Here is a 26,547-nt window from a genome sequence, read left to right on the forward strand (position 1 = left end):
TTTCCCTTAGGTGGGGGTGCTAGTGCCACCCTCCCTCCAAAAAAGTTAGGTGCAAGCACAGGTGGGAGTGAGAGAGTTGTCCCTGGGGGACATGGGGGGAAGGGGTACTGTCCCCCACTACCCCCCCTACTTAGCTGGACAATGAGTCCTCTTATGCTAATGAGGTATTTACGTCACTTCCGCTCTTTCTCGGCCGCCATTTTGGCTAGGGCAGGTTCGGGGACTCGCTCCGAGGCGCTTGTATTGTCTGCTGAGGGGAGACGCGGGATCAGCCCCCTCCCCCGCCCGTTGCCGCCGCCGCCTCCGCCGGCCCGGTCTCCCCTCCGTCGCCCGCCGGGATCCATGAGCTGAACTCCCGCCCCCCCGGCCGCCGCCATCTTGTGCCCCCTCCCCCTCCCGCGGGCAGCGCTAAGGGGGATTTTGGCGTCTCCTCAGACACAGCTCCCTCTCTCGGTCCCCGCTGCTGAGGAGCGAGAGGAGCGCGGCCGCCGCCGCCCGCCTGCCCGCGCCGGTGAAGCCGCCTCTCCCACACCCTCCGTCTCCTCCCTCCGCCCCTCCTTTGTCTGCACCGCTCGACGACGCTGCCGCCGCCGCCCGCGCGGGGACTGGAGGGAGCCGCTCGCGCCGCCGCCGCCGCCCGCCGCTCTGCTGCGCCCGCCGCGCCCCCCGGCAGCAGCCGCGGCCGCGGCGCGAGCCGGAGCCCGCCGAGCCAGAGCGCGACGAGGCCTCGGGCGCGCCCTCGCCGCCGCCACCGCCGTGCCGCCGCCATCCGCCCGCCGCCGCCGCCGCCGCCGCCCGGCCCCCGAGCACGCCGGCCCCGCGCGCGCCTCGAGGCCGAGTCAAGGTAAGCCTCGGCGGCCGCCGCGCGCCCACCCCGCGGCGCGGCCCGGCTCCCGCCGAGCCTACCCCGCGGGCGCATTGTTGTTCCGACTGCCAACCCTCCAGCCACACACGCTCCTTTGCATACTCCGGTGCTGACGGAGCGCCCGCCCCGGCGCGGACCGCTACCCGGGCTCTTGCTCCGGGGTCCAGGCGCCTCCTCCTGCAGCCCGACCCCCCTTCCCCGCCCCGTGAGCCCGCCGAGGCCAGCAGCCAGCCTGGCCCCCGGAGCTTGTGCCGCTGATGGCATCTCCCTCCACCCCGCCCCCAGCAAGAACCGAGCTGCTCCCATCTCTGGAACTAATCCCTTCCTCCCGCTCCCCCCCCCCCGAAACGAGCCCCCCACGCACACCCCCAGTGCCTGGGACGAGCCTTCTGCCAGGTCTGCCCACCCTTAGCTGGGGGAGGGGGGGGACAGATTGGGGGGCGGGGAGCATGCATGGCACGGAGTGGAAAGTCTTTGCCTTCGCTGTGCAAGCCTTCCTCCCCAACATGCCAGCTCCCCTCCTATCCTAACCACGGAGTCCACCACCACCCCTTTTCTCAGTCGCAGCTTCCTGGTCAGCACGACCTCTTTCGAACATTTTGAGCCCCAACTTTGCACTAAGATGGTAAAAAATGGAAATCCAGAAAGCTGCGAAAAGATTTTTTTTTTAATGCAATGAATGGGGAGGAGTTCTTTGAGCACCCTTTTATTCACCTCTCTTTCCTCTGGGCTGCCTGCCTGCCCTCCCCTCCCCCCCAACCTGGATGCCTGTCTGCTGGAAAAGGCGCGATTGCTTCTCTTCCTCTTCTGCCCAAGATCAGGCGCTGAGGTCTAATATCCTTTTTAGCCACACATGTACCCACACTAAGTCTTCTTGATGTTCTTGCATTCACCAGTTCCTCTGGGCAGTTCTTGCTATAACCCCATTTCTCAGACAAAGGCTTGGGAGGGAAAAAGAACCAAACTGTTTCCTGTGTTTGCCATTTTAATGCTGTCCATCCCCACACACACCTAATTCCTATCCCTGATGCTTCTCGTGCCAGTGTCTTGAACCTTCAAAATGGGGGAGGGGGGGAAACTCCTGGGGAGCTTGATACAGTTTCTTTATAAATCTGCATTGTTGCTTCTGGTTTATGGCCATCAAGAAAATACCAGCCCCCACCCAAAATGCACCGCAGCCAAGTCGGCTAAAGGCGATGAGTGTTGGAGTCAGTAGGGGGCGCATTCCCTGCACTGGGTAAGGCTGCAGAGGGGGGAAGGGCCCCAGAGCTAGAACAGGATGTGCTTCACAGCGCCTTCTACAGACCATGGGAAAATGGACCCAGCAAGACACACTCTCGCACTCTTAGTTGGTGAGCTGACAGCAACATGGCGAAGGATTAAGTGAGTCAAGAGCGGTGATTTTATTTCTTTTAAAGAATCCACCCTGCATTTTAGAAGTTCTCTCTCTTTACTTTTTCAAAACTGTTGACCCTCAGACAATCCACATTTGTTCTTGGCACATCATTGGTACACAGATTTCCTATTCTCTGGAATTCTGGAATTCTTCCACCTTAAGCTTTTAATGTGTCACCATGTCTTTCCAAGGTCAGATGGTAAAGGGGAAAGTTTAAAACCTGAGAGTAATGGGTTTGGGGGTATTGCTGCTTACCTCCTTTCTTCATGACCCAAATCTTTCCAACTCTTAGAGTTAAAAATCATTCTTGAAGGATGTTAGGTTTTAGTGGGTTAGTAATTTTCATAAGCATGTAGATGGGTGTCATGATTTGCAAAGCCTTGTTGGTAAACATCAAATCCATGTTGAGTTCTTCATTGTCAAGCTCAACAGAGTTTATTGTAAAATTTTGTTGCCTTCCAACTTTGGACTTGTAATTGCCATTCATTATCTCAGTAGCCAACCACCTTTGCAAAAGTGTTGACACCGGTCTTCTGTGAGCACCCACCTTCTTAGGGTGTGTTGATTTCTATAGATTTTACTCCTCTTGTTATTTCCATAGGTGTGAGATGCACAATGCGAAACCTAGGCCCCAGCTTTTGCACCATGATGCACAGGGTTGTACTTTTTGTACTGAACTGATAGGTGGCCTAGTGGTTATGCCCTGTACTACCATTTTGAGGATCTGGACTCCGTTCCTGCCTTGCTCTTTGGACCACATTGTCAATTCACACCGGTGGGTATATTCATTTTGGAGGGTGGGAACTGCAGCAACAGGGAAGCCAGAGACTTCTTCCTCCTTGGTCACCACCAAAGCCAACACTTCCAAAATTTCAGCCTAGCCACATTCCTCAAGGAACCGGTTAGAGCTGATTGCAGTCGTGGGTTCTGAACAGAGAAATGACTTATGTCTTGTTTAAGAGAAAATTTTTAAGTTGCTAATACTGTTTTAAATCATTTGCATTCTGCACTCTTGTGTATAAAGTATGTTAAGTTCTCAATTATTGTTATCTTGATGACCCAATCTCAAGAGTTGCTAAGCTTCTATAAAAACCTTACAGATTCTCTGATCAGAACAGGCCTTTCCATGAACATGTACTTGCTACCAGTTATTGACAGTGGTTGTTGATAGGGTACTTTTAAGACTTTGTTGCAAGTATTTTATATAGATACACCAAGGTAAATTTATGGGGAAATGAATGGGTGTATTCTTTGATACATAGTTAACCAGTTGGTGCTTAAGGGAGAATTTTCATGGAACATTTGCTACCAAGTAACATTTTGGTGAGTGAAAAGGAGGCAGCTTGGTTCAGGTATTCTGCTGGAGACTTAACTATATTGGTTTTGCAATTTTTTAGTAACCATAAGAATCAGATTTTAAATCTAATTGGTAATATTTATAATTTTTAAATACTGCTTAGTATATGTTAAACAGGTACAATTTTGACCTGTACTTGGTCTTTGATATATAGTTATATGAGTTTTTAAATGAGTAATTTGAAAGCAACTTCTATTGAGGGTATGTTTGAGGTGAAGTTTGTGAAGGTGCTTTTGTTTGATTTGGCAAATTATACATAAGATACAGTGTTAACTGATACCCTTAGTGGTTAATAGCCATTTTCCCCCTACAGGAAAACTTGCTATGAGCTCTTAGAAAGCATGTATTCTGCAGTTCCAAGGTTTCCTGGTTTTGGCATCAAAATAAATAAATAAAAGGTGAAGCAATTGGGCTTGAAAGCTGAAATTTAGGTAAACTGTGAGGGTTCGTTAAAAGTACGTAAAAAGCCTCAACTAACCAGAGGGTGGGGCTGGGTATTCTGTTTAATTGAACTTTAAGTAGAAATTCCTTCTTTATCTTGGCCATTGTTGAAAATTTCCTAAAATTACCTTATCAGAGGCTGCTATACATTGAGCTAACTAAATCTTAGATTTTGGTTCTTATTATCTCTGGATAGAAAATACAGGAGATTGGGCTTTGAATCTCTAAAGACCTCTGGCCCTGCCTGTCCTGGAAGTCATTGGTTGTAAACATACCCACTGTGAATTTGTTTTGCTTAAATTTCTCTTTTTTTTCCTTAAACCAGAGTGCAGGAAAAGTTCTAATACTATTTATATTAAAAATAAAACGTCACCATGTTGAACAGATTAAGTGTCAAGTAAGTTCTCAATTATTGTTATTTTGATGACCCAATCTCAAGAGTTGCTTTTAAAAACCTTAAAGATTCTCTGATCAGAATAGGCCTTTTCATGAGCATGTAGTTGCTACCAGATAATCAGCTTAAATAGGCTTTTACCAAGTAAAAATGACTTTTGTTTTTTGTTATAACATATATGAACAAGTTTATTATTTTGATTTGATTACTAAAAGCATAATTAAATAAGGTACAGTATATGTTAAATTGTTGCTTTTCTTGTAACTGTTCACAAAATTTGAAAAATACCTACTAAACATAATTTCTCTAGTATTTTGAAAATTTAAGTATTCCGAAATCTGTTGGTTGATGCATTTAAGGTGATGTACACATGCTGGCTACATGTTTAATTGTGGAAATTATGTAATGAAGAAGATAGAGCTGATCAGTTACAAAGGAGCAAGTAGGGATCAATACTTGGGTAGAGAGAGAGAAAAGAAGAATTTCAGTAGTATTTTTGTCTTTTGGGAACTATATATAAATAACAAAATTGAATAAGTTGTAATAGACCTTGGCAGGTTGACTCTGTCAATTGGTGTGTACATATATACATATAAAATACAACTCACTTTTTTAGAGTTGGAAATAACTGTCATTAAATACAAAGTCTGAGCATCAGAGATGTGGTTGGGAAACACTACGTTTACAGAAAAAAATGTCGGAATTAGACATTGTAGTTTTTTAAAATAACCTGTTAAAATCTTAGATAACTTACAAAATGATGTGAAAATAGCCAAAAAATGGAAATTTTTGTAAGATTAGAAGCTGATTTGTCATTACACCAAGATGCCCAGTGCTATTGTGTAATAATTTACATGTTCATCCTGAACTTCCAAAAGGGCTTTCACTTTAACATCTATTATGTCTTCCAGAAGATAAAATATTTTCCATGGGAGTTTAACTTTCATTTATTTGCCTAAAAGGCATGAACATTAAGTAAAATGTTGCTCCCCTAAGTAAATAATTTAATTATAGTCAGATTCATAGAGCTTGACCTGTTATTAGCATCATGCAAACTTCCCCTAGTTTTGTAAGAGCTTGTGGCGTTAAATCTGGAACAAATGCCATATTTTGCTGATGTGCATCACTGTCAGTTATACATTTTTTGTTGTTAGTTTGGAAACTTGGCATTTTAAACTGGTGAGAACCAAAGCCCCACACTAACTGAATTGATACTTTGAACGTAGAAGCTGTTTCTTGTTTCCTTATTGGCACTTTCTGCCTTTATCGTCGAGATACTTGATAAAAGAAGCCATCCTTGTTTCGCCCAGCATGAGTGGCCATGGTTCCATCATGACTTCATGATTTTTATATTGTTTGCCTGATCTATTAATTACAAAGTAAGGGGAAGGATGATCGTGCTGTCTTTCTGTGTCTTAGTACTCCTTAAACCTGTGTTTTGGTTGTGACCTATCTTTGATATCTGGCAGTTAAGGAGTCATCTTAAATGAGGATCCATATTCTGTTCAGCGGAAGAAGGCTCTCCTCACACATTATCAGGCTTCTCAGATTGGGATATATATATCAACTTGATTATAATGTGATATGGTTGTCTATATTAGGAAGTCACAGATAAAATGTGAGCCAACTATATACAGGAGCCGTTTTGATTGAGGGCACACATTTTCTAATCAGTGTAAAACGCAAACTTCTTTTCACTATTTCAGTTCTGGCTTCTCTCATCTCCATGTATGCATTCACTTGTCCTCTGCCTGTAGTTCTTTGAAATGCACTCTTAAGCTTCCTTGCTTTTATTGATCCTTAGCTTAGTTCTAAGACTAAGCTTGAGAAATAATGAAATCTCCAGAATTGCAGCAGTGTTCCAGAAATAAAGGTGTGGAAATTAGCAGGAAAGCGTAAATGCTTTTGGTAGTTTTACTAAGGAAGACTGCCCTGAACATGCACAATAGTTGAAGATTTAAGGTTTAACTCAGAAACATGCACATAATCTGTAGGAGGTTCATGCATTGTTTGACCATCCCTTAGAATTAAAAATAAATCCCTGCACATCCTAACTGCCTCTCCAGTAAGGGTATAGATTTATAATTGAGTCACTCAGCTGTGGTTGTTTCTGTTTATGTGTCACATCTCATATGACTTGGTTGATGCCTTTAGGAAGGGTGAGTTGTGAATGTAAAAACCTCTTTGCTGGCCTTTAGAGTAATATTAATGGCATGCCCATTTTATTTGCCAAGCATTTTATAAACTGTTCTCAATTCTCCTAAGATTGTCCTTGTTTCACAAATGGGGAAATCAAGGCACTGCGTCAGGCCTGCGCTTGAACACAGGCTTTTGTAGGGTTCCCATGTGCTCTTTGGCTCATGAGGGCTCACATGAATTCTTCATAACTGGGTAGTGCTCTTTCGTGCTTGTGTGTCCCTGAATACCCAAGGATCCTAAATGGGCTTGACAGAGAGGCTGGCCACACCCCCAGCAAGAGAGTACCGGCAAAAATTGTGCTAGGGGTAGTTAGTTGAAGCAGCATGTGTCTGGTTTGAAGTTGCCTGTACAAGGATCTAAAAAGAAAGTTTATGGTCCTCTTGCTTTTCCCAGTGTTTGGGTTTAGGGCAGTCTTGTTCTTTCTTTCCTCTGAACAGTTACTTTTGCTTAGACAGATAATTGCTGGCTTTTGCCCTTCTGCCTTTCCTTTTTCTGAACCCTCTGGGCTCCGTTCAAGAGTTTGTGGAAGCCTGTGCTTCCATTGAAACATGTACATTTTTCTGGTGGGAACTGGCAACAATTGAGAACCTGTATGAGTGGTTTTGAAATCTGGAATATCTGAAGAAACTTCTATCTAGCGGAAATACGGAAGAATTCATTAAAATTTTAAATTGGGGGTTGTAGACCTAAGTCAACAGAATTCTTGCTCTTGTGAAAGGGGTGAACTGGAACTGGCAGTGTCCTATGCAGTCGGCTCACAAAGTCCTGGTCCAGAATCAGGTAGGCTTAAAAACAACACCCAGAAAAACTTCTCTGCAGAAATTGTAAGACTCAAGCCACCAAGTGGCAAAGCCTGCTACGCGAATAATGCTTCTGCTACAAAGAAAGCTTTGCCTATTAGGCCTTGACTCCTAGGAGATCTCTCAGAAAAACTTGAGGTGATTCAGATAAATTATTCTGTTATTCATGAATGAGGAGTAAGTACCCCCTTACTCTGAGAAAATTATTTCTGAGTAGTTTTGATAGAGCATGGAAATGTTCTCATTAAGGAATTAAAAATAACCTACTTCGTGTCTTACACCATTTAGATGACCAGACCAGTGACGTGCTACTGGAATGATTATAAATGGACATGTCTGGACGTCTTCTTAGGCCCACTTGTGAATTGATTTCCCTTTTTCACATTTCTCTTAAGACTGGTTGTCCACCTGTATTGATAGCAACAGTGCTCAGCTATGGAGTTCTTACATAGGCAGTGAAGTGTTGCGGTCATTCCCCTGGTGTGTCCCTGCCTTGCTGGAATGCCTGTTTAAAATGGAGTAAATTGGAAAATGCTCCCCATCTCATACTCTCTAAAGCTAGATTAAGGTGTTAGAGATATTTTCAATCCTTTTTTTTCCTTTTTTTTTTTTTTTTTTTTGCAAGCTGCGAGTCAACTTTCTTTCAAATAAAATTCTTTGAGAACTTCAGTATGTAAAATCAATAAAGGGTTAGGGAGCACACCTTTAGTTGCTCAGCTTTCACTTTGTCCCTCCAGTGTCGTCTTCCCCTCCATGCATGTATTCTGTCATAGTCCCAGCACATTCTCAAAACACCCTGAAAGCCATTGGTTCCATTAGTGTTCTATAAATTCTGGTGGTCACAGCTAGGATTCTCATCTAAAATCTAAATACTCCCAAGTAACAGGATAAACAGCAAAATAATAGTTTCCGGTTGTAAGCACTAGTCTTTTAGTCTGAAAGTCTTCTTAAAAGAGAAGTGACCCACATATTTTTTTTAACGAATATGCAAAATCTAGATCATACCTTTATGTTTCTATGTGACTGTAAGTCACCTAGGTCTATTGTGGGTACTTGGAGATACTCTGTTGCGTAAGCATTTTAAGTTCCACAGAGTTTATAAAGTTAATATGCCAACTCACAGTTGTATTATGTGAAAACACTATTGTGTGTGTGAATGCACATTATAATGTGTCTAGGAACAGATACATGGCAACCACATCTGATTCTCAGGATTAATAGTCCATATTTTTTAAAAAATTATACCATAGTGTGAGCTCATAATTTTCAAAGTGACTTAATATTCTAGTATCTGATCTGGTTTAAGATAATAATGATGAAATTGCTTTAAGTGTTAACTGGCAGCATCTCATTTAATCTTTCTGGCATTTGAACAATGGAATAGTGTCCTTCTGCATATACCATAAGGAAAGAGACATCCAGAGGTTGAGTAACATTTTTAGGTTCACAGAGCTAGTAAGTGGCAGAGTAAGGATTAAGTAAGGACACAGATCTGCCCAGCTCTGGAGCTGTGTTCTTAATCACTACATCGTACTTTCTTTTGAGCAGAGGAAAGCTTTTACTGTGTTGTGTCACCCTACTTGTTAACAGAAATTTGAAGTTGTAAGGTAAAAATTTTACATGTGCCTGATAGGTCAGCTAAATTTTTATTCATGAAAACAATATAGCTTTACTGGAAAACACAAATGTTGATGCAGGCTATAGGCTTCACCCTTGAACTTCATCTTCCTTTTGCCATCACTTCAGTATCTTATTATCTTAGACCTAAGGCTCCGGTGATCTTGCAGACCTTTCAGATTGTGTAGGTCTGAGATGGGTGTAAACTCCCTCTGGTGATTCTGACAGGTGCGTCGGTCTGGTACTCCACTCTGCATGGACTTCCTCTAGGCCTTTTGTAATGGGACCTGCCACTCGGGCCGGATTAATTCTCTTCAAGTGCCGTTAGATTTGTATCCTTTCCTCCTTCAGTGTCCGCAGCACCTCATCAGTGCCTCCCAGACACAGCCGCGGACTCTGGCTTCACACTCAAGGCTTCTGTCCTATCCCCAACCTGCTTTCCACTCCTGTCATTCATTATTACTCAGAAGCTTGGCATAGCAGCCACTCTGGACTCTATACATAGCTCCTAGAACTCCTTGCGGTCCCACCTCTGGAACTGTGCCAGCAAGTTTTTTTGTTTTTGGGGGGGGGTTTTGCAGTGAATGCAGATTCTCAACTAACCTATGGCCCCAGTTTAGCATCTACTTCCACCTTCTCCTGAGCTCCCCTACTGAGAATGAGTTCTCCCTCTTATGAAACCTCAGAGCATTTAGTTTGTGACACATCTGACACTTTGCTTCTTTTCCTGTAGATATTTATGGGGTGTCATCTCTGTAAGTCCTTTCTAGGCAGGGGCTGTTCCTTAGTCTACATTGATTGAGTGCCTGCTATGTGTCAGCCACTGCTGTAGATGCTAGGTATCTAGCAAGGGAAAAAAAAACCAAGCAGAATCTTTTTAATAGACCTTCTTTGCTTTGGGTAGTGCGATGGCACCCTTGTCTTCCTGCATATTTTAAGGGTTCGTAATTCCATCATTTGAAATCAGGAAAATCAATCTCTACTGAAAAATGATTCATAGTGGTTTTAATTTACAGACATAAATACCTCTTCCACACTGTATCAATAATAATTTCAGGTCGTACTTTCCTAAATCATCTGTGATGAGCATTTAAAATAAAACATTTTAAGTCACAGTGTAATTATAATTTTGGAGATTGATAGTGTGGTGAATGGGGCTGCTTATTTCCCATTAGATTCTTGGTTTGATATTAATGAGCCACACCACATGAAAGAAAACAAAACTTGCTAAAATTAAATTTTCATCATTGTGTTAACTTTGAAAAGCTTTCCTAATTTATTTTTCCTAGGACCTCTCCCCTTTTGCAGTTCTGTCGTTATAACAGTTTGAAAGAAACTGGTTATTTAAAAATTTGATACATGGAAATTCTTTGAAAATCTTTTCTGTACTGCTTCATGCTCTAGAATCATTTCACTTCTGCAAAACTAAAAAATAGTTGAACTTAACTAAAGTAACCCCAGCTGGATTAAATCTATTAGTTAAGGCAGAGTGAAGTGGAGCCTTTGACATTGACAGAAGTGATATATTCCTCTGTTCCTGGCCTGTAGGAGTAGAGCAGGAAAGTGCCAGGAAAGTGAATTCTAAGATTTTTTTTAAATACCCAACAGTTTGGGGGCCATTAATAATGTTACCATAGAGTCAGTCATTTAATATTGTCCAAAATAGTCTGGAAATTTATAGTCTTTCAGAGTTCCTATGTTACATCCAGGACTTGATCTAGAGGATCTGTCCTCTTCAAAAAAAATTCTTAACAGATGCTTAATATTCATAGTTCTGGCAGAGAATCATCAATGATAGATGCCTCTAATTTTGTACCCACACTATCCTGCTAATAAAGTTATGAGCAAACCATATTTAGTTCCATATTCAGTACTATTGCATCAAATTTTTCAGTAGCCACATTGAAAAAAAAAATTATGTTTAATTGTGGTAAAGTGTACCATAAAATTTATCATTTAAATGACTTTCAAATGTAAAGTTCTTTGTCATTAAGTACACTCACATTGTCATGCAACCATTACCACTGTTTATCTCCAAAACTTTTTTCGTCTTACAGAAACTGAACGCTATACCCATTAAATACCATGTCCCCATTCTCCTCTCCACCCAGCCTTTGGCAGCCACCTTCGGTCTGAATTTCACTTTCAGCATCTCATGATGTAGAAGCACAGTGTTTGCCCTTTCGTGGCCAGCGTATTTCAGTTAGCATATGCCTTCAAGGGTCATCTGTGTTTCCCCTAGCCACATTTTAACATTTAATTTCATTTGATGTTAACATTTAGTTTAAAGATGAAATTTTAATACATTTTTAACCTGGTACATCCAAAGTATTATTTCAACATGTCAGTATTTTTGAAAAAGTATTTATGAGATATTTTGCATTTTTTAATACTAAGCCTTGGAAATCCCAAGTATATTTTACTTGTGAGAGCATATCTCAAATGGGCAAAGGACTTGAATAGAGCTTTCTCTATAGAAGACATATAAGTGGCCAATAAGCAAATGAAAAGATGCTCAGTATCACTAATCATTAGGGAAATGCAAATCACACCTGCAATGAAATACTACCTCATACACATTAAGATGGCTGTTACAAAAAACATTAGCAAGTGTTGGTGAGGATATGGAGAAATAGGAAGCATTGTACGCTGTTGATGGGAATGTAAATGGTAGAATCGCTATGGAAACTTAGAATTACCAAGTGAAGAGATATGTGTACACCCATGTTCACAGCAGTATTCACAATAGCTAAAAGGTGGAAGGAATCCAAGTGTCCCATCACCTGCAAAATGTGTATACATATAGCGTGGAATATTATTCAGCCTTAGAATAATATATATGCAAAATATGGTGCACATATAGTAGAGAATATAATTCAGCCTTTAAAAGAAAGGGAATTCTGACACAGGCTCCAACATGGATAAACCTTGAGGACATGGTGCTAAGTAAAATAAGCCAGTCACAAAAAGACAAGTACTTTGTGATTCCACTTAAATGAAGTACTTAGAGTAGCCAGAATCATGGAGACGGTAGAATTGTGGTTGCCCAGTGCAGGAGGGAAGGGAGTTATTGTTTAATGCACAGAGTTTCAGTTTTGCAACATGAAAAGAGTTCTGGAGATGGGTGGTGGTAGTGGCGATGACAGCATGATATTATGACTACCACTGAACTGTACACTTAGAAATTCTTAAGATGGTAATTTTATGTTATGTGTATTTTACCACAAATAAAAATAATTTAAAAGCATATATCCATTCAGTTCAGACTAGCCACATTTTATGTGATGAATAGCCGTTTGTGGCTAGCATCTACCTGTTGGAAGGAAAGCACAGTTCTTAAAAATTAAAAACTTCTCTGGCAGCATTGGTTTTCTTGCCGCATGACTAAATGCTGAGATATATAAGATTCATTTCCTTTTAAAAGAAAAATTACATGTGCATAAAAATCTGGAAGGATAAAGATACCCAGTGTTAACTCTTTACGTATAATTACTTATGTTCCTTGTCTTATCTATATTTGTTCTATTCGGCCCATTGTCTTTTTCTTTTGTAACAGCTTTACTGAGGTAATTCATACACCATACAGTTCACACCTTTAAAGTGTACAATTTAATGTTTTTTAGTATATTCATAGAGTTGTGCAACAATCACCACAATCAATTTTAGAGTATTTTCATCATCCCATAAAGAACCCGGTTCCCATGAGCAGTTGCCCTCTACTGTCCCCAAACTCCTCTAGCCTTTGGCAGCTTTACTTTTCCTTCCATCCTTCCTTCCTTCCTTATATTTTTTTAGCTTTACTTTTTCTGTCTGTAGATTTGCCTGTAAATGGAATCATACAATAAGTGGCCTTTTGTGACTGACTTCTTTGATGGAGTATAGTTTTTCAGGGTTCATCCATGTTGGAGCATATATCAGTACTTGATTTTTTTTTTATAGCTGAATCATATTTCACTCTATGAGTATACATTTTGTCATTTAATAGTTCATGGAGATTTGGGTTGTTTCTCCTTCTTGGGTATTAATGACTACTGTGAGACCATTCGTGTACAGGTTCTTATGGTGTTTTTGTTTTTTTAGAATTTTATTTATTTATTTGAGAGAGAGCGAGCCCAGGGGAAGGGGCAGAGGCAGAGGCAGAGAACCTCAAGCCAACTCCCAAGCTGAGGATGGAGTCCAACGCTGGGTTCGATCTCACCACCCGTGAGATGACAACCCGAGCCAAAATCAAGAGTCAGACGCTTGACTGACTGTGAGCCACCCAGGCACCCCTCATGTACAGGTTTTTGTGTGGATGTATGCTTTTATTTCCCAGTTGCTTTTGTAATAAAAACAAATGGAACTTTATTTGCAAAAAGGAGCCTAAAAGGTAGTAGAAAGCAGACTAGCCTCCTCCCTAACCCTACTCTCCAAAAAAAGAAGGATCATCAAAGCCTCTGCTTTCCCAAGCAATTTTTGGAATAGCATGTTTTGAGTACTGATAATGGGAAGGTGATAAAAAAGGGACATAGGATACATCTGTTTTTGAAAGCAGTTGTTTTATTTAGGGATACCAATGTTGTGGTTTGCATTTTGCAAGGTATTATTACAATTTGGGTATCTTTCCGACCTAACTAGTGACTGTTGGCATCCATGGTGATGGTTAAGAGCACTTTTGGCAAGTGATCTCAGAGCTAGGTTCTTGTTTCAGGTTCAGTTCTTCTCTGGATCTGATGGGACCATCTGACCTGAGATGTGTATGTATTCTTAATCTGTTTCATCACTTGAGCTAGTTTGGTTGAACTTGTTTAAGGTCCTTTCAACCTTGAGCATGAAGTTCTGGCACTTTCAGATGTATGTATTTAACATGCTCTTGTTTACCTTTAATGTCTGAGATCAGAACTTCATCTACAAGGGCAATGGGAGGAACCCTGCATCCTAGATCTGGAGATGACCTTGACACCCAGGTCTGTCATGGACAAGCTGATCACCTTTAGGCCAGTTGCTTCACCTCACTTGCTAATCTGTAAAATGAGAAGAGTTTAGGTGAGGCAACCCTTAGGTTCTTTCAGTGATGCACAGTGCTACATTTTGGAATTAAAATGTTCATGCCCCTTTATTTGAAAAGATACTTAAACACTTGATAGTTAACTTCCCTTTTAACCAGACATGGATTTAGTACAGAAAATTTTTGTTCCCACAAACTGAACCACCTAATACTGAAAAACACAACACATATTTATTTAAAAAAAAAAAAAAAAGATCTTGGTTGATTGTTGTCATATGTGTAAAGTGGCTGCCACCAAAACAGTGCACCTTTCAGGAACATTAATTTAAAAATAATATCCAGGGCACACCTGGCTGGCTCAGTAGGTGGAGCATGTGACTCTTGATCTCTGGGCCATGAGTTCAAGCCCCATGTTGGTCATAGAGTTTACTTCTAAAAAAAAAATTAAAAAAATTTAGGGGCATATGGGTGGTTCAGTCATTTAAGCACCCGACTCTTGATTTTGGCTCGGGTCATAATCTCAATGTTGTGGGATCAAGCCCCACCTTAGGCCCTCCACCAGGCGTGGCACTTGCTTGGGATTCTGTCTCTCCCTTTCCCCACTCCCCACGCTCTCTTTCTCTCTAAAAATAATAATAATAAAAATAATTTAAAATTTTTTTAAAATACCTAGAACTAGAGAAGTGTTGTCCCACTTGACCTTCTGATTGTGTCACATCTGGAATAAGTTTATTCAGGGCACTAGAGAGACTGACAGACTGGAGCCCGTCCACTGGAGATTGGCTGCTGTAATAACAGAAGTAATGGTGGGATGAACTGAGCATGGTTATCTTGGAGAAGGGGGAAGACTTGGGAGGGAAGGAGGAAGGGTCTTAAAAACGTGAAAGGCTGTTGTTCTGTAGCTAGGGAGTTCGATTTCTGTAGCTGAACTGAGACCTGTGGGCTTGTGAACAGAGCTGTCCAGTGTAGAACAAGCTGCCTGGTGGGGTTTGTGCTCCGCTCACTTGAGCTGATCAGGCAGAGAGTCTTAGGTTAGAGCAGGGCTCCTTGTGGAAGGAGTTCACACTGTATTTGTAGGCAGTGGTCAAAAGTATTCCTATGACCAAGGATTGCTGTACCAATGCTATATTTAGGTAAACGTATTCATTTTGCCTTTTGTAAATAACAAGTCTACTTATCAAAAAAATAGTATAAAAACTTGCGGAATTTAATCATTGATTTGGTAAAAACTTGAAAATCAGTGTGTTTTTCTGGAGGCAGTTTTGTATTTGACACAACTAACTCCATTGGGGGTTATTATTATTAGAGAACAGTAAAAATAGCGCAGTTAGTAGGTAAGTATAGAAGAAAACAGAAGCTGGTTACATTTTTTGCCGGCTTCTTGCCTTTATTAACAGTGTTCTAATATGATTAACCTAAGCAAAATAATTGGTGTTCATTATTCAGATTTAGCTTTTGGTACAAGTGTGTCTTCATTTGCAAAGTAGTTTTCCTAATCTTCCTCGGCTTTCCAAATAAGCCCCCCTTTTTAACCTCAACACTACTGCTCGTTTTCCGTTAGTTAAGGAGAAAGGAGTCTAAGCTTTCTTACCACTCTCACGCTGCACAGTTTTATCTGCTGATCCAGAAGAGTATTCTGTCCCTGGATTGTCAGTTACTTGTTCTGTGGTACTTGGGATTGAGAAAGAGCGGAGGAGACAATTAGAGCTGCCTTTCTATGAAGAGCCTCTGGCATCTGCAAGGTCTTTTACCCAAGCTTATAGGAAATTGAAAGATTAGCTGCTGCTTTTTAGGACTGTGGTTTTTGTTGTTGTTGTTGTTGTTGTTGTTGTTTTTTAAAGATTGAGTAAGATGGTTGCTTCCAGACCAAATGTAGTCTCTGGGCTCTCAACATGCTCATTCATTGGAGAGTTCTAGAAAGCTTTATGGGGTTTATTTTTTTCTTTTTTTTTTTTTTTTAAGATTTTATTTATTTATTTGACAGAGATAGAGACAGCCAGCGAGAGAGGGAACACAAGCAGGGGGAGTGGGAGAGGAAGAAGCAGGCTCATAGCAGAGGAGCCTGATGTGGGGCTCGATCCCATAACGCCGGGATCACGCCCTGAGCCGAAGGCGGACACTTAACCGCTGTGCCACCCAGGCGCCCCTATGGGGTTTATTTTTCAAAATACAAACATATAAGCCTTTTTACAACTGGTTTAAAATGTAGGACTTAGTGACACCCTTAAAAAACAAATAAGTTACCTCTCTTCACTGCTTCTTATCCCAGAATAGTCAGGAAAGATAAGCACTTACTGATTATAAAAAGAAACAGTGTTTTACAATGACCACAGTTTTACTCAGTGATATTGACAGGTATTAAATATATTGCTGAGGGGGTGGTAGGAGGAAAAGTGAGCACATAAATAAGGAAATGTTTTCTTTCTGCCTAGTTTTTTTATTTTAATGGGTCCTAAATGTTTCCACAGAGACATCACAAAATCTGTTTAAAAAAAAAAAAAAAAGTACCGTCGTGGGTAGCATGAAGATTTATGAGAATCTTCTTAAAATGTCTTTGCCTCTTAAAAAACAACAGTACTTTGTAGTTAGTGGTTTAAAGAAACTTCAAATATATCTGACCCTTAAACCCCAGTGCAGGTTTTAAGATCTTTATATAAATACTTGCATCTGCATGACATTAGAATACTTTATTTTTTGATTTAGTATCAAGTATCTGAATTTCTTCTTACTTCTTACTTGTTACTTTGGATTGGTGATGTTACCAAAAATGAAACTGTTTATATTTTAGTAGTTTGAATGTCTTCCTAATTTTTAATAACACAGAAAATACTACTGCTTTTTTCTTCACTAGAAATGGCATTATTTCCAGCCTTCGATCCCACCCCCACACCCCCAGTAAAAGATTTTCTCAGATGTGTGTTTTTCTTTATAGCTTAATGTAGAAATGTTTAAAAGACAAAACCAAAGTATAAACTGTATTCTAATCCTTAGGCTTACTGTGGGCTTCTGACAACCATACTGATCAGACTGTAATTTTACGTAGGGGAGACTTTCAGTAAACTTTTGGAATTCTGCTATAGCCATGAAACTTCCTGCTTTGGTTGATTGTTCACTAGGTCCCGATTCTTTATTTCAGACAACTGTCACCTTGGCATAAATTTGCATTAGAAGCTTAGTTTAGACAAGTAACTATTTCAAGGAGATATTTAGCAACTGAGAACTTTTCCTTCTTCCTCTTTCCATTTCAACCTCTGAGCCCCTCCACTTTCTATCTTCTTTATAATTCAGCTAAGATTTGTTTAGAAACAAGGGTTTCCTCTTTAAAGGGGGGAGGGGGTGGGGAGTGTTGAAAACCACTGGCTTAGACTAAGCAGCTTATGTATAGGTGTTACCAGAAGAAGTAACCATTCCTGTCTAGCTCTCAGTGCAATGTTAGAAACGTTTTCTTACCAAAATTGTGAATTTGTATTCACTGATATAACTGAGGCATTAGTTGTCATTCTGGTATATGTTGATATTTTAGTTCCCAGATATGCAGTTATACTTGCAGGTGATGGAAGTTAGGGCATGCTATCATATTTACTTCTGTATTTTCTGGCATGTTAAAGTAGTACCATATGTTCTTATTAAGAACTCGGGAAACCTAAGAATGCACATAAAAATATGAAGAATTATATCCTGGAAAATGCCATGTTACATCCACACTTGCAGTAGCTTAAAATATAATCTGGAAAAGTTTGATCTGGAGGCTTTTTTTTCTCCTGGCTTGTTTGATTAACTGTGCCTGGTCAAAGGTTTAAGGTTGGGTTTTATGTTGTTTTGTTTTTTTGTTTTTTTGATTTAACTGTCTATGGGCACAGTTATAAATGTTGTTTCTTTTTTTTCTACCCCTAAAACAGAGACTAAATGATGTCATCCTTGATCCCTTTGCAAGGGACCTTATCATATACATAGACAAGCCCTGTTGACTCTTGGTACATCAGGTCCTGCAAGCCTTGCCTTGAGCCAGCTAAACTAGAACTGTCTGCTGTCAGGTTCCCCTCTGTCTTCCTAACCCAGAGAAGCCTGAATACAGCACGTGACTTGATCCAAGCCTTTTGGCAGAGCTGTTTCATAAGTGATTATAATTATGTTTCTCAGATAATGACTTCTTTGCTTAAGTGAAGTTCACAGTCATTGAGGTGCTATTATCCTTCACCTGTACAGGTTCAGCCTGTAGATATTTCCTCATGAGACAGGCTCACTCTGCCTCATTTGTCTCTTGGTACGTGGAGTAAAGGAGTATTTTTGGTTCTGGTATTTGGAGGGGAAAGAGAAACCTGTGTTTGATCAGTCGTCTATACATGTTTTCAATTTACCTCTAGCCTAGGGCTACAGATCTCAGATTTTCATTTCTGCCATCTGACTCTTGCTTTCTAAGAAAGCACATGAATAGGAGTTAGGCCAGGATTATTAGTAAAACTTTAATGTTTTGGACCCAGTCAGTAGGTGTGGGTATAATCACAAAGATCAATAGGAAGGAATGTGGCTGAATCATTCAGCAATGAATTTAAATCATTCTCAAAAATTGATATTTTAGGGGCGCCTGGGTGGCGCAGTCATTAAGCACGCCCTCAGGGCGTGATCCCGGCGTTCTGGGATCAAGCCCCACATCAGGCTCCTCCGCTAGGAGCCTGCTTCTTCCTCTCCCACTCCCCCTGCTTGTGTTCCCTCTCTCGCTGGCTGTCTCTGTCAAATAAATAAATAAAATCTTTAAAAAAAATTGATATTTTAAGTCTAGTTTATCATATGGCATATGCTTACCCAAACGCTTTTTTTCAGCTGTTAATAAAATACTTGCAAATGTTAACCCTTATTAATAGGTCATTGAGCTTTCCCCCAAATCTTTTAGTGGTTCTTATTTTTATTTTTGAGAGAGTGGGGAGGGGCAGAGGGCAAGGTTGAGAATCTTGAGCAGTCTCCACAGTTAGTGCAGAGCCCAACTGGGGGCCATTTCATGACCCTGAGATCATGACCCAAGCCAATATCAAGAGCCCGATGCTAAACTGACTAAGCCACCCAGGTGTCCCCTTTCTAGTACTGTATAAGATTTGGGGGAGGGGCATCTGGGTAGTTTAGTCGGTTAAGCATCCAACTCGATTTCGGCTCTGGGTCATGATGTTGGGGTTGTGGGATCAAGCACCATGTCAGGCTCTGCACTATGCATGATGCTGCTTGGGATTCTCTCTATTCCTCTGCCCCTCCAGTCACACCAGTCTCCCTGTCTCCCTCCCCGTCTCTGAAAAAAAGGCGGGGGGTTGTCTCTCTTTTGATTAATGAAATCAGGGGCCAAAGCATCTTGGCATAAAGTTCTCCATCTTTTCTCTCGTTCACTTCCTCTTCTGTGTCCCATTGCCCAGTGGGTCTATTGAGACTTGGTTGCGGGAGGAACATGACCCGAAGCTTAAGCAAAAGTGGTCATATACTTGGCTCTGGTTTAGGAAAAGTCTGTGGAAGGGGCGGTCAGGCACAGCTGGATTGAGGACTTTAAGTGTTACTGAACAGGAGTCTTTCCCTCCCTCTGCTTTCTCCATGTAGTAGCGGGTCCTGAGTCCTTTTCAGCATCAGTATCAGCCTTGTTTGGGGCACACATCCAGCTCTACCAGTCTGTTTCTGTAGAGGTAGAGTACTCTGATTGGTGGACCTGAGTCATATATGCTCTGCTCTAATGGAGGAAGGGACTGCACATCATTGGACTAGGGGTGGCTCCAAGAGGCAGTTGGGCAGGAAAAACAGCCGTCGTCTTTACTCCAGTGCCCACGTGCTTGCTGTGTGCTCTAGGTCCTGTCCCTTAGACATGGACTGTTGAAGGGAAGAACCGTGTCCTGTTCATCTGTCTATTCCCAGCACATTGACAAAGTATAGGTTCTTCAGAAATGGTAAACAGGTGAACAGTGGTTCCATTCAATCTCCCCCTTTTTTGCCATGAGCTGAAAGGTTTATGGTTTGACTGAAGGAGCTCTCGTTGGTATTGGGGTAATGGTGCTGACCTGGTGGAAATGGCCATTCTGACAGCCAAGGAGGCTCAAGAGAAAGGAGTAGCCACCTGGGGAGAGAAAGTAAGCCCATCTCTAGACACTTTTTGACATTTTTATAAGGCATCTTCCTCCCTAAGAGTAATTATTGTAAATATTTTGTTTCTTTTTTTTTTTTTTTTTTTTTTTTTTTTTTTTTTAAAGATTTTATTTATTTATTTGACAGAGATAGAGACAGCCAGCGAGAGAGGGAACACAAGCAGGGGGAGCGGGAGAGGAAGAAGCAGGCTCATAGCAGAGGAGCCTGATGTGGGGCTCGATCCCATAACGCCGGGATCACGCCCTGAGCCGAAGGCAGACACTTAACCGCTGTGCCACCCAGGCGCCCCAAATATTTTGTTTCTAGCTCTCTTTCTATTCAAAAGTGAGGAATCAGCCCTTAATCCCAGACAGTTGATTTCCTGTTTACTCTCTTCCTGCTCTCAGTCACTTATGGTATGGGCCCCTTGTCCAGGTTTCTACATCGGAGGGCTTTTGAGGGGTAAAGAGGAGGCCAGGAGTAATTCTTGTATAAGTTTTTAAGTGTGAATCAAACAGTTAACATAGATGAAACCTGAAGCCAGCTTGATTTGAAGTTGTTTCTTTAAAAAAAAAAGTAAAGAAAAGCTTTTATTTGATAGAGAAAGAGAGAACACAAGTAGGGGGAACAGGAGAGGGAGAAGGAAGCAGGCCCCCTGCTGAGCAGGGAGCCTGATGCGGGACCTGATCCTAGGACCCTGGGATCCTGAACTGAGCAGAAGGCAGATGCTTAACCAACGGAGCCACCCAGGCACCCCTTAAAGTTCTTTCTTAACAGCAAGCAGCAGGCTGGGGAAAACAACAAACAGTGTAGGATCCTTGCGTTCTTTATCTTGTCATCCATAATAATCCTAACATTCGCAGAGTTTGTTGGAGATGTTCTTTCAAGGAATCTTTGGCTTGTTGCCGAAAAACCTGACATAACAGTGGCCACTTCCAGAAGGGGAGCTCCATGGCTGGGGGATAGGAGTAGGAGGGATCCTTCTTTGCTTATGTTCTTATACTGTGTGCCTGTTTTATAAAGAATGTTTTACTTAAAAACCAAGAGCCTTTGTAAATGTTTTTGATGACGCTAACACATATGAATGAGTATGTTATTCTGGCTCCAGGTGGACAAACTCTTGTTAAGTGGCCTTCATAAGCTCTGGGGAAGAAAGGCAGATAGAATTCCCCAGATCCCTTAACATTGCCAGTAATCTTAACTCAGAGTATTGTACATCTTTCAGTGTAAACTTTAACTTAGGTTCCTCCTAGTTGCTAATCATAAAAAAAAAAACAAAAAAAACCATTTTTGTACATTTTCTGGTAAGCAATGTTCACTATTTACATGCCTGTTTAATTCAGCCTAAGTAAACTTGAGATTTACTCCATGGCTGAAATACCACATTTTATAAATTACAAGTTTCTTGTAACTAAGCTCCTTTATGAGCATACTCACATTTTCAGAACTGTAGATGTATAAATTGGATACCCACCATGCAGTGAGGTGCTTCAGTTGGAGGTCTTAGAACAACTTGGTTAGCTGTGGGTGGTGGGCACTTAGAATGCCTGATGTGTTGTCCGTAGGAGAATGAGTTTTCCTTTATCCTCAGCTGCAGTTTACCTCCCAGGGTGTTTTCTGTATAGACTGGTGGCTTCAGTGGTGGCGACATTTCCAAATCATTGTGTATTTGTTTTTGCTGAGATGTTGAGCTGTGTATAACCAGGAGGTGGAGAAAACCAGTAGTGGCTGCCTTTTGGGCTCATCTCTCCTCTGAAGTGAGGCAGGACTGACTTGGGAAGTTCCGAAAGAACTGCTGGATTTGGGCCCACAGAGAGTTTATGAAATGAGTAGAGAAACGAGATGTCTCTTCTCAGACTTGGCCGTTGGTGGGCATCTGTTTTGATGCCTGGACTCTTCAGAATTAGCCTGTACCCTTTTCTGTATTTCTGAAACATTGCTGTCAGGTGGCCCTCTCTGAATGACCTGGTTGTGGGAATAGTTTTATTAAGCAACTAATGTAAAACTTTCAAAAAGATGGTTTAAAACAATTCAGCAATAAAATTTCCACAAGGAATAATGGATTTGGCTTTGAATGCACATTAATTTGTAACCAGAGTGACTTCTGAGTCCCCTGTGAAGTCATATGCAGATTGTTGGATGCAGGGAGTGTGGAGGACACATAGTCGTGCTTCTTAGCTGCTGAGGATGGGAAGGCTGGTCAGTGTTTTTTAGTGAAATGCATTTCTTTTTTGGCCTCAGTTATACTTTGTACTTCATGTAGAATATTTTGAAACTTCTAAGTTCTGATGACCTATCCAAATTCAGAATTTGTAGGAGTTGTTTTGGTAGGCTTCACCTTTTCCATTATTCATAGTTAATATTGATTTTTGGATCAGAATAATAAATGAGGTAACATACTGTATTACATTTGGATTGGTTGATTATGGCTGTACTTACAAATGGTAGTAGTATTATAGAGTAACAGCCTTTATTAATTAGAACACCAGATTTGTGTGTATTAAACTTTAATTCCTGTTCCTTTGGTTTTTGGGTTTGCCTCTGGTTTTGGTTTTTGGAACTATTTTATATTCTACAAGATTTATTTGGATTACTACATTGATGATAAATTTTTACCGTATTTTATAGGAAACATTTATGGTCACTTGGAAGCCATACAAATACTAATTTTATTTTAACTTTTGTTTTTTAAGGAACTTGGGGAAGTGGATCTAAATTTGTGCTTTAATGTATTAGGTCATTTAAATAATTTTTCAGTTCCTTCACACTTACATATAAGCTTTTCATTTTTCAAGAGGATCCCCTAAAGTCTGTAACACAGTTATCATCTGCCCTGATGCTGAGTGCCTTTGTCCAGGTGTGGTGCTGGCTGGGGGACGAGGTACACAACCAGTAGTGTCTCTAGTTTGGATAGTATTTGGAAACACCGAAGGATATTTCTTTAAGATTATCATAGCAATGTGCAGGACAGTTCCCAGAAAACAAAAACTTCTTTTCCCTGGCACTCGAAATTATGTGATAATGATGCTGAAACGGTGAACATTTTTCTATTTTCAGAGGCTCAACATCACAAGGAGAAAAGCACTCACACTCGATTTTAAGATAATCGGTTGGTATTATTAACCTAATTCTCAACTGTAAAAAAACCAGTTTGGTGATGCACTTAAACTCTAATAAGCATTGTGCCAGATTAGACTCATAGTGGATCTATAACATAAAACGTCCTGTTAAAAATAGAAAAGGTCAGAGAGCACTTACTTTTGCCTGCCTGAAGTAATCGAAACATACTAGATAAAGGGTATCTACTCACCTTCTTTGTCAGTGGGCCAGGGTTTGTGGTCCTACCATCAGTGGAACTAGGAAATATTACAAGTTGTACGTGTTTTGACTTGACTTAAATTTTTTTTTCCAATAGAAACTATGTTCCAACTTCCTGTCAACAATCTTGGCAGTTTAAGAAAAGCCCGGAAAACTGTGAAAAAAATACTTAGTGACATTGGGTTGGAATACTGTAAAGAACACATAGAAGTAAGTAGCATGCCATTTTTTAATTTTAACATGACTCAGCTTCTGGTCCATTACTTTGTGTCAGCAGCCGGGATTGGTTAATTCTTAGTTGTGATTCTGAATTGTAACTGCAGCATTAGCTTCACCAGAGCTTTCTCAGTTGACTTAACTTGTTCCCTTCTCCCTAAAATGGGCTTTTTCATCTTTGCATCATGAAGCAAAAGCCGTTCTACTGGTGAGGATGTAACATGTCAGACACTTCAGGTGCTTTAAAATTGTCTCTAAATTCAGATTCTTAGAACAACCCCTGGGGGGGGGGGATGTAGGAATTCTTATCTCCAGTTTACAATGAAGAACCAGTAAAGATACAGGTCCACCTCATAGCTAAGCATATGGCAGGGTCTGTCTGCAGGACTCCAGAGCCTGTTCTCATTCTGATATGCCTGAGTGTTCTGGTTGACCTTCTGATTGTTGAGGCATGGTGATTTGGGTGCTTGTTGTCTCTTTTCTTAGGATTTGAGCATTTGTTGGCCCTTCTGACCCATCATACACTATTATCTTCCCCTTGTATAACAGTTTGGACTTTGCAAACTGTTTTTCTAACCTTTTTTTCTGTGAGCTTTATAACAGCCCTGTGGGATAGCCAATGTACTGGTCTCCTTTTCCAGATCTCGTTGCTCCAGGTCTTGCGGTTTAGTTGGTCAGAGCCTCTGATTGAAATATTTAAAGCTGTTTTCCCCACTAGCCTTTAAGTTCCAGCTGGCCAGGGACCATAACCACCTTGTCCATCCATGTATAGCCAGCACCTAGCACAGTGCTGGATACATAATAGGCATTCAGTAAATGTTTGGATGGAATTGAAAGTTAAAAAGCAATTTCCTTCATGCAAACGGTTTTCTTTTCCTGATTCCCATGAATAATACTTGGGGGGTATATCATGAAGACTGAAGCTTCTCAAAAGTGGGCTTCTCTAGTTATGTTATCCCCAGTGTGGAAGTTCACTGCCTCTCCAGCCCCTCAAATTCAGGTAGATCTGCCCAATGAAACAGTCCATCTACTTCCACTTTGCACTCAGTGGAGTAATCTGCGCAAGAATAAATAATGCACATGTTAAGGTACCTTTTCTACCCTGCATTTGATGTGTTCCTCCCGTTATTACACTTATTACATACTCTGGAATTTATATGTACTTGATTTTCCCACACTGAACTGTGAACCTTTTAGGAACCAAGGGGAATTTTCTCCTAAGACTTTGTATCTTCCTGGCCTGGGGGGAAAACGGGCCATTAAATTTTTACATAAGAGTATAAATTTAACATAATACTGCTTACTTTTCTTCAAGTAGCTTGCTTTCTTCCTTTCGTGGGTTCAGAAATCCTGAGTGTTCTTCCCAGTCCATTTCCACCCCCCTTTTTCCCTCAGAAACAGAATATCACATCCATGGTTCTGTAAGCAAACATTGCTAGCTTATATTCATTCTGTTCTGGTACTACAACTGATGAGTTACAATACTCTGATGAAAGGGGCTTTGGTATTAATATGTGGCTGAATTTTTTACTTAATTAGAACTTCCAGTGGTTTCCTTGGAAACCTGGCTTGACCATTAGGGGGATGTTCGATGGTTAGAAAATGTTGAATGCAACTTCCATATGCCTTTTTATATTTCCTAAGAGCCTTATCGTTCCTAGTTTAGTTCTTGGTGGGTTTGGTTTTTCTGTGTGTCTCCCCAGCTCTAGCTAAGAGATGGGATTTATAAGTAAGGTTGGGCTAGAGTTGATATCACTGTGTTTTTGTAAACTTCTTTCACTGTTTTCTAGGATTTTAAACAGTTTGAACCTAATGACTTTTATTTGAAAAACACTACATGGGAAGATGTAGGACTATGGGACCCTTCGCTTACAAAAAATCAGGTAAGTATATAGCACAGGGGACTTCCCCAAATGGCAACATTTCTTGGTATACTCCCTTTTCAGCTCTAGGCCTTTCATAGTGATACATTGTTTTGTGGGCTGCAACCTTGTATGGAAAATGTCAAAATTGATTATTTCAGTTTTCGTAAGTGGCAGGAAAAACTAGGAAGAATTTGTCTTTTTTGTTGTTGGACTGAAACTTCAAGTGTAAGAATAGGAAATTTTGTTACTTAAATGTTCTGAGGTCTACTGTATATCAATAGTATGGCAGCAGTACTTTGGCTCTTCTGTTTCTGAAATGTACCCTCCAACATTCTGTTCATCTAGGCCATCCATCATTTTTTTGTGTCTTTCACAGCTCGTGTTATTTCTGGAGAGGGTGGGTTTTTTTCTGTGTTGGTATCATCTAACCTCTGTGGGGTAGGGGCTCTGGGATTACTAAGCCAGTACATGGGGAAGGGGATGGGTGGCTTTGTAGGACGGTAGTGACAGAAAAGTGTAACTTAAATTTTTACAAATTGGAATTAAGAACACCATTAGGTGGTCCAAGGCACCAGTGATGCCCGCAAGTGTCAACAGGTGACGATGTGACAGAGAAGGTGGTATAGGTGGTGCTTCTTGCCCCACAGGGAGAAGTGACTGTCACTGCAGACCTTACCATTACAACTGTTTCAGTAGTGAGTGTAGTTCTGTAATTATTGATCTGTTTATCGGAATGTATTGGGCAGGGATTTTAAACTCTGCCTCAGAAATTGGAGAGTATAGTTACCTGGTTTTTTCTTCTCCATACCCCAGGAAAAAAGGTATGCATCATAAGTCTTTGAATGTAATATCACTTAATTCGGTTTTACGAATCCCAAAGCTTCACATTCTAACAAACACTAAGGGGGTTGAACTTTAAGGAGAAGCAGTGTATTTTTATTTTGTGTCAAACCAGTATCTGAAACATAATCTCTTGCCCAGCTTGTGTTTCACCTGTCT

General features: G+C 41.0%; 1 protein-coding gene across 6 annotated transcripts in view; it reads left to right on the forward strand.

Annotated features, from left to right (window-relative positions):
• Positions 1-761: 761 nt before the first annotated feature.
• The window catches only part of ADNP (activity dependent neuroprotector homeobox), a 32,153-nt gene continuing 6,367 nt past the window's right edge, over positions 762-26,547 (forward strand). Inside the window, exons 1-4 of one of the 6 annotated variants that reach the window (XM_057312470.1) lie at positions 762-844; positions 2,863-3,036; positions 23,565-23,677; positions 25,474-25,566. In XM_057312470.1, the coding sequence (XP_057168453.1) occupies positions 23,570-23,677; positions 25,474-25,566 (201 nt within the window). In that variant the 5' untranslated portion in view covers positions 762-844; positions 2,863-3,036; positions 23,565-23,569. Of the gene's footprint in view, positions 845-1,314; positions 4,457-20,305; positions 23,259-23,564; positions 23,678-25,473; positions 25,567-26,547 lie in introns of those variants that run through there. The other 5 variants (XM_057312471.1, XM_026503738.4, XM_026503733.4 and 2 more) reach the window with 5 other exon arrangements.

Source organism: Ursus arctos, unplaced genomic scaffold (assembly GCF_023065955.2).
Source record: "Ursus arctos isolate Adak ecotype North America unplaced genomic scaffold, UrsArc2.0 scaffold_16, whole genome shotgun sequence".
NCBI classification, from domain to species: domain Eukaryota; kingdom Metazoa; phylum Chordata; class Mammalia; order Carnivora; family Ursidae; genus Ursus; species Ursus arctos.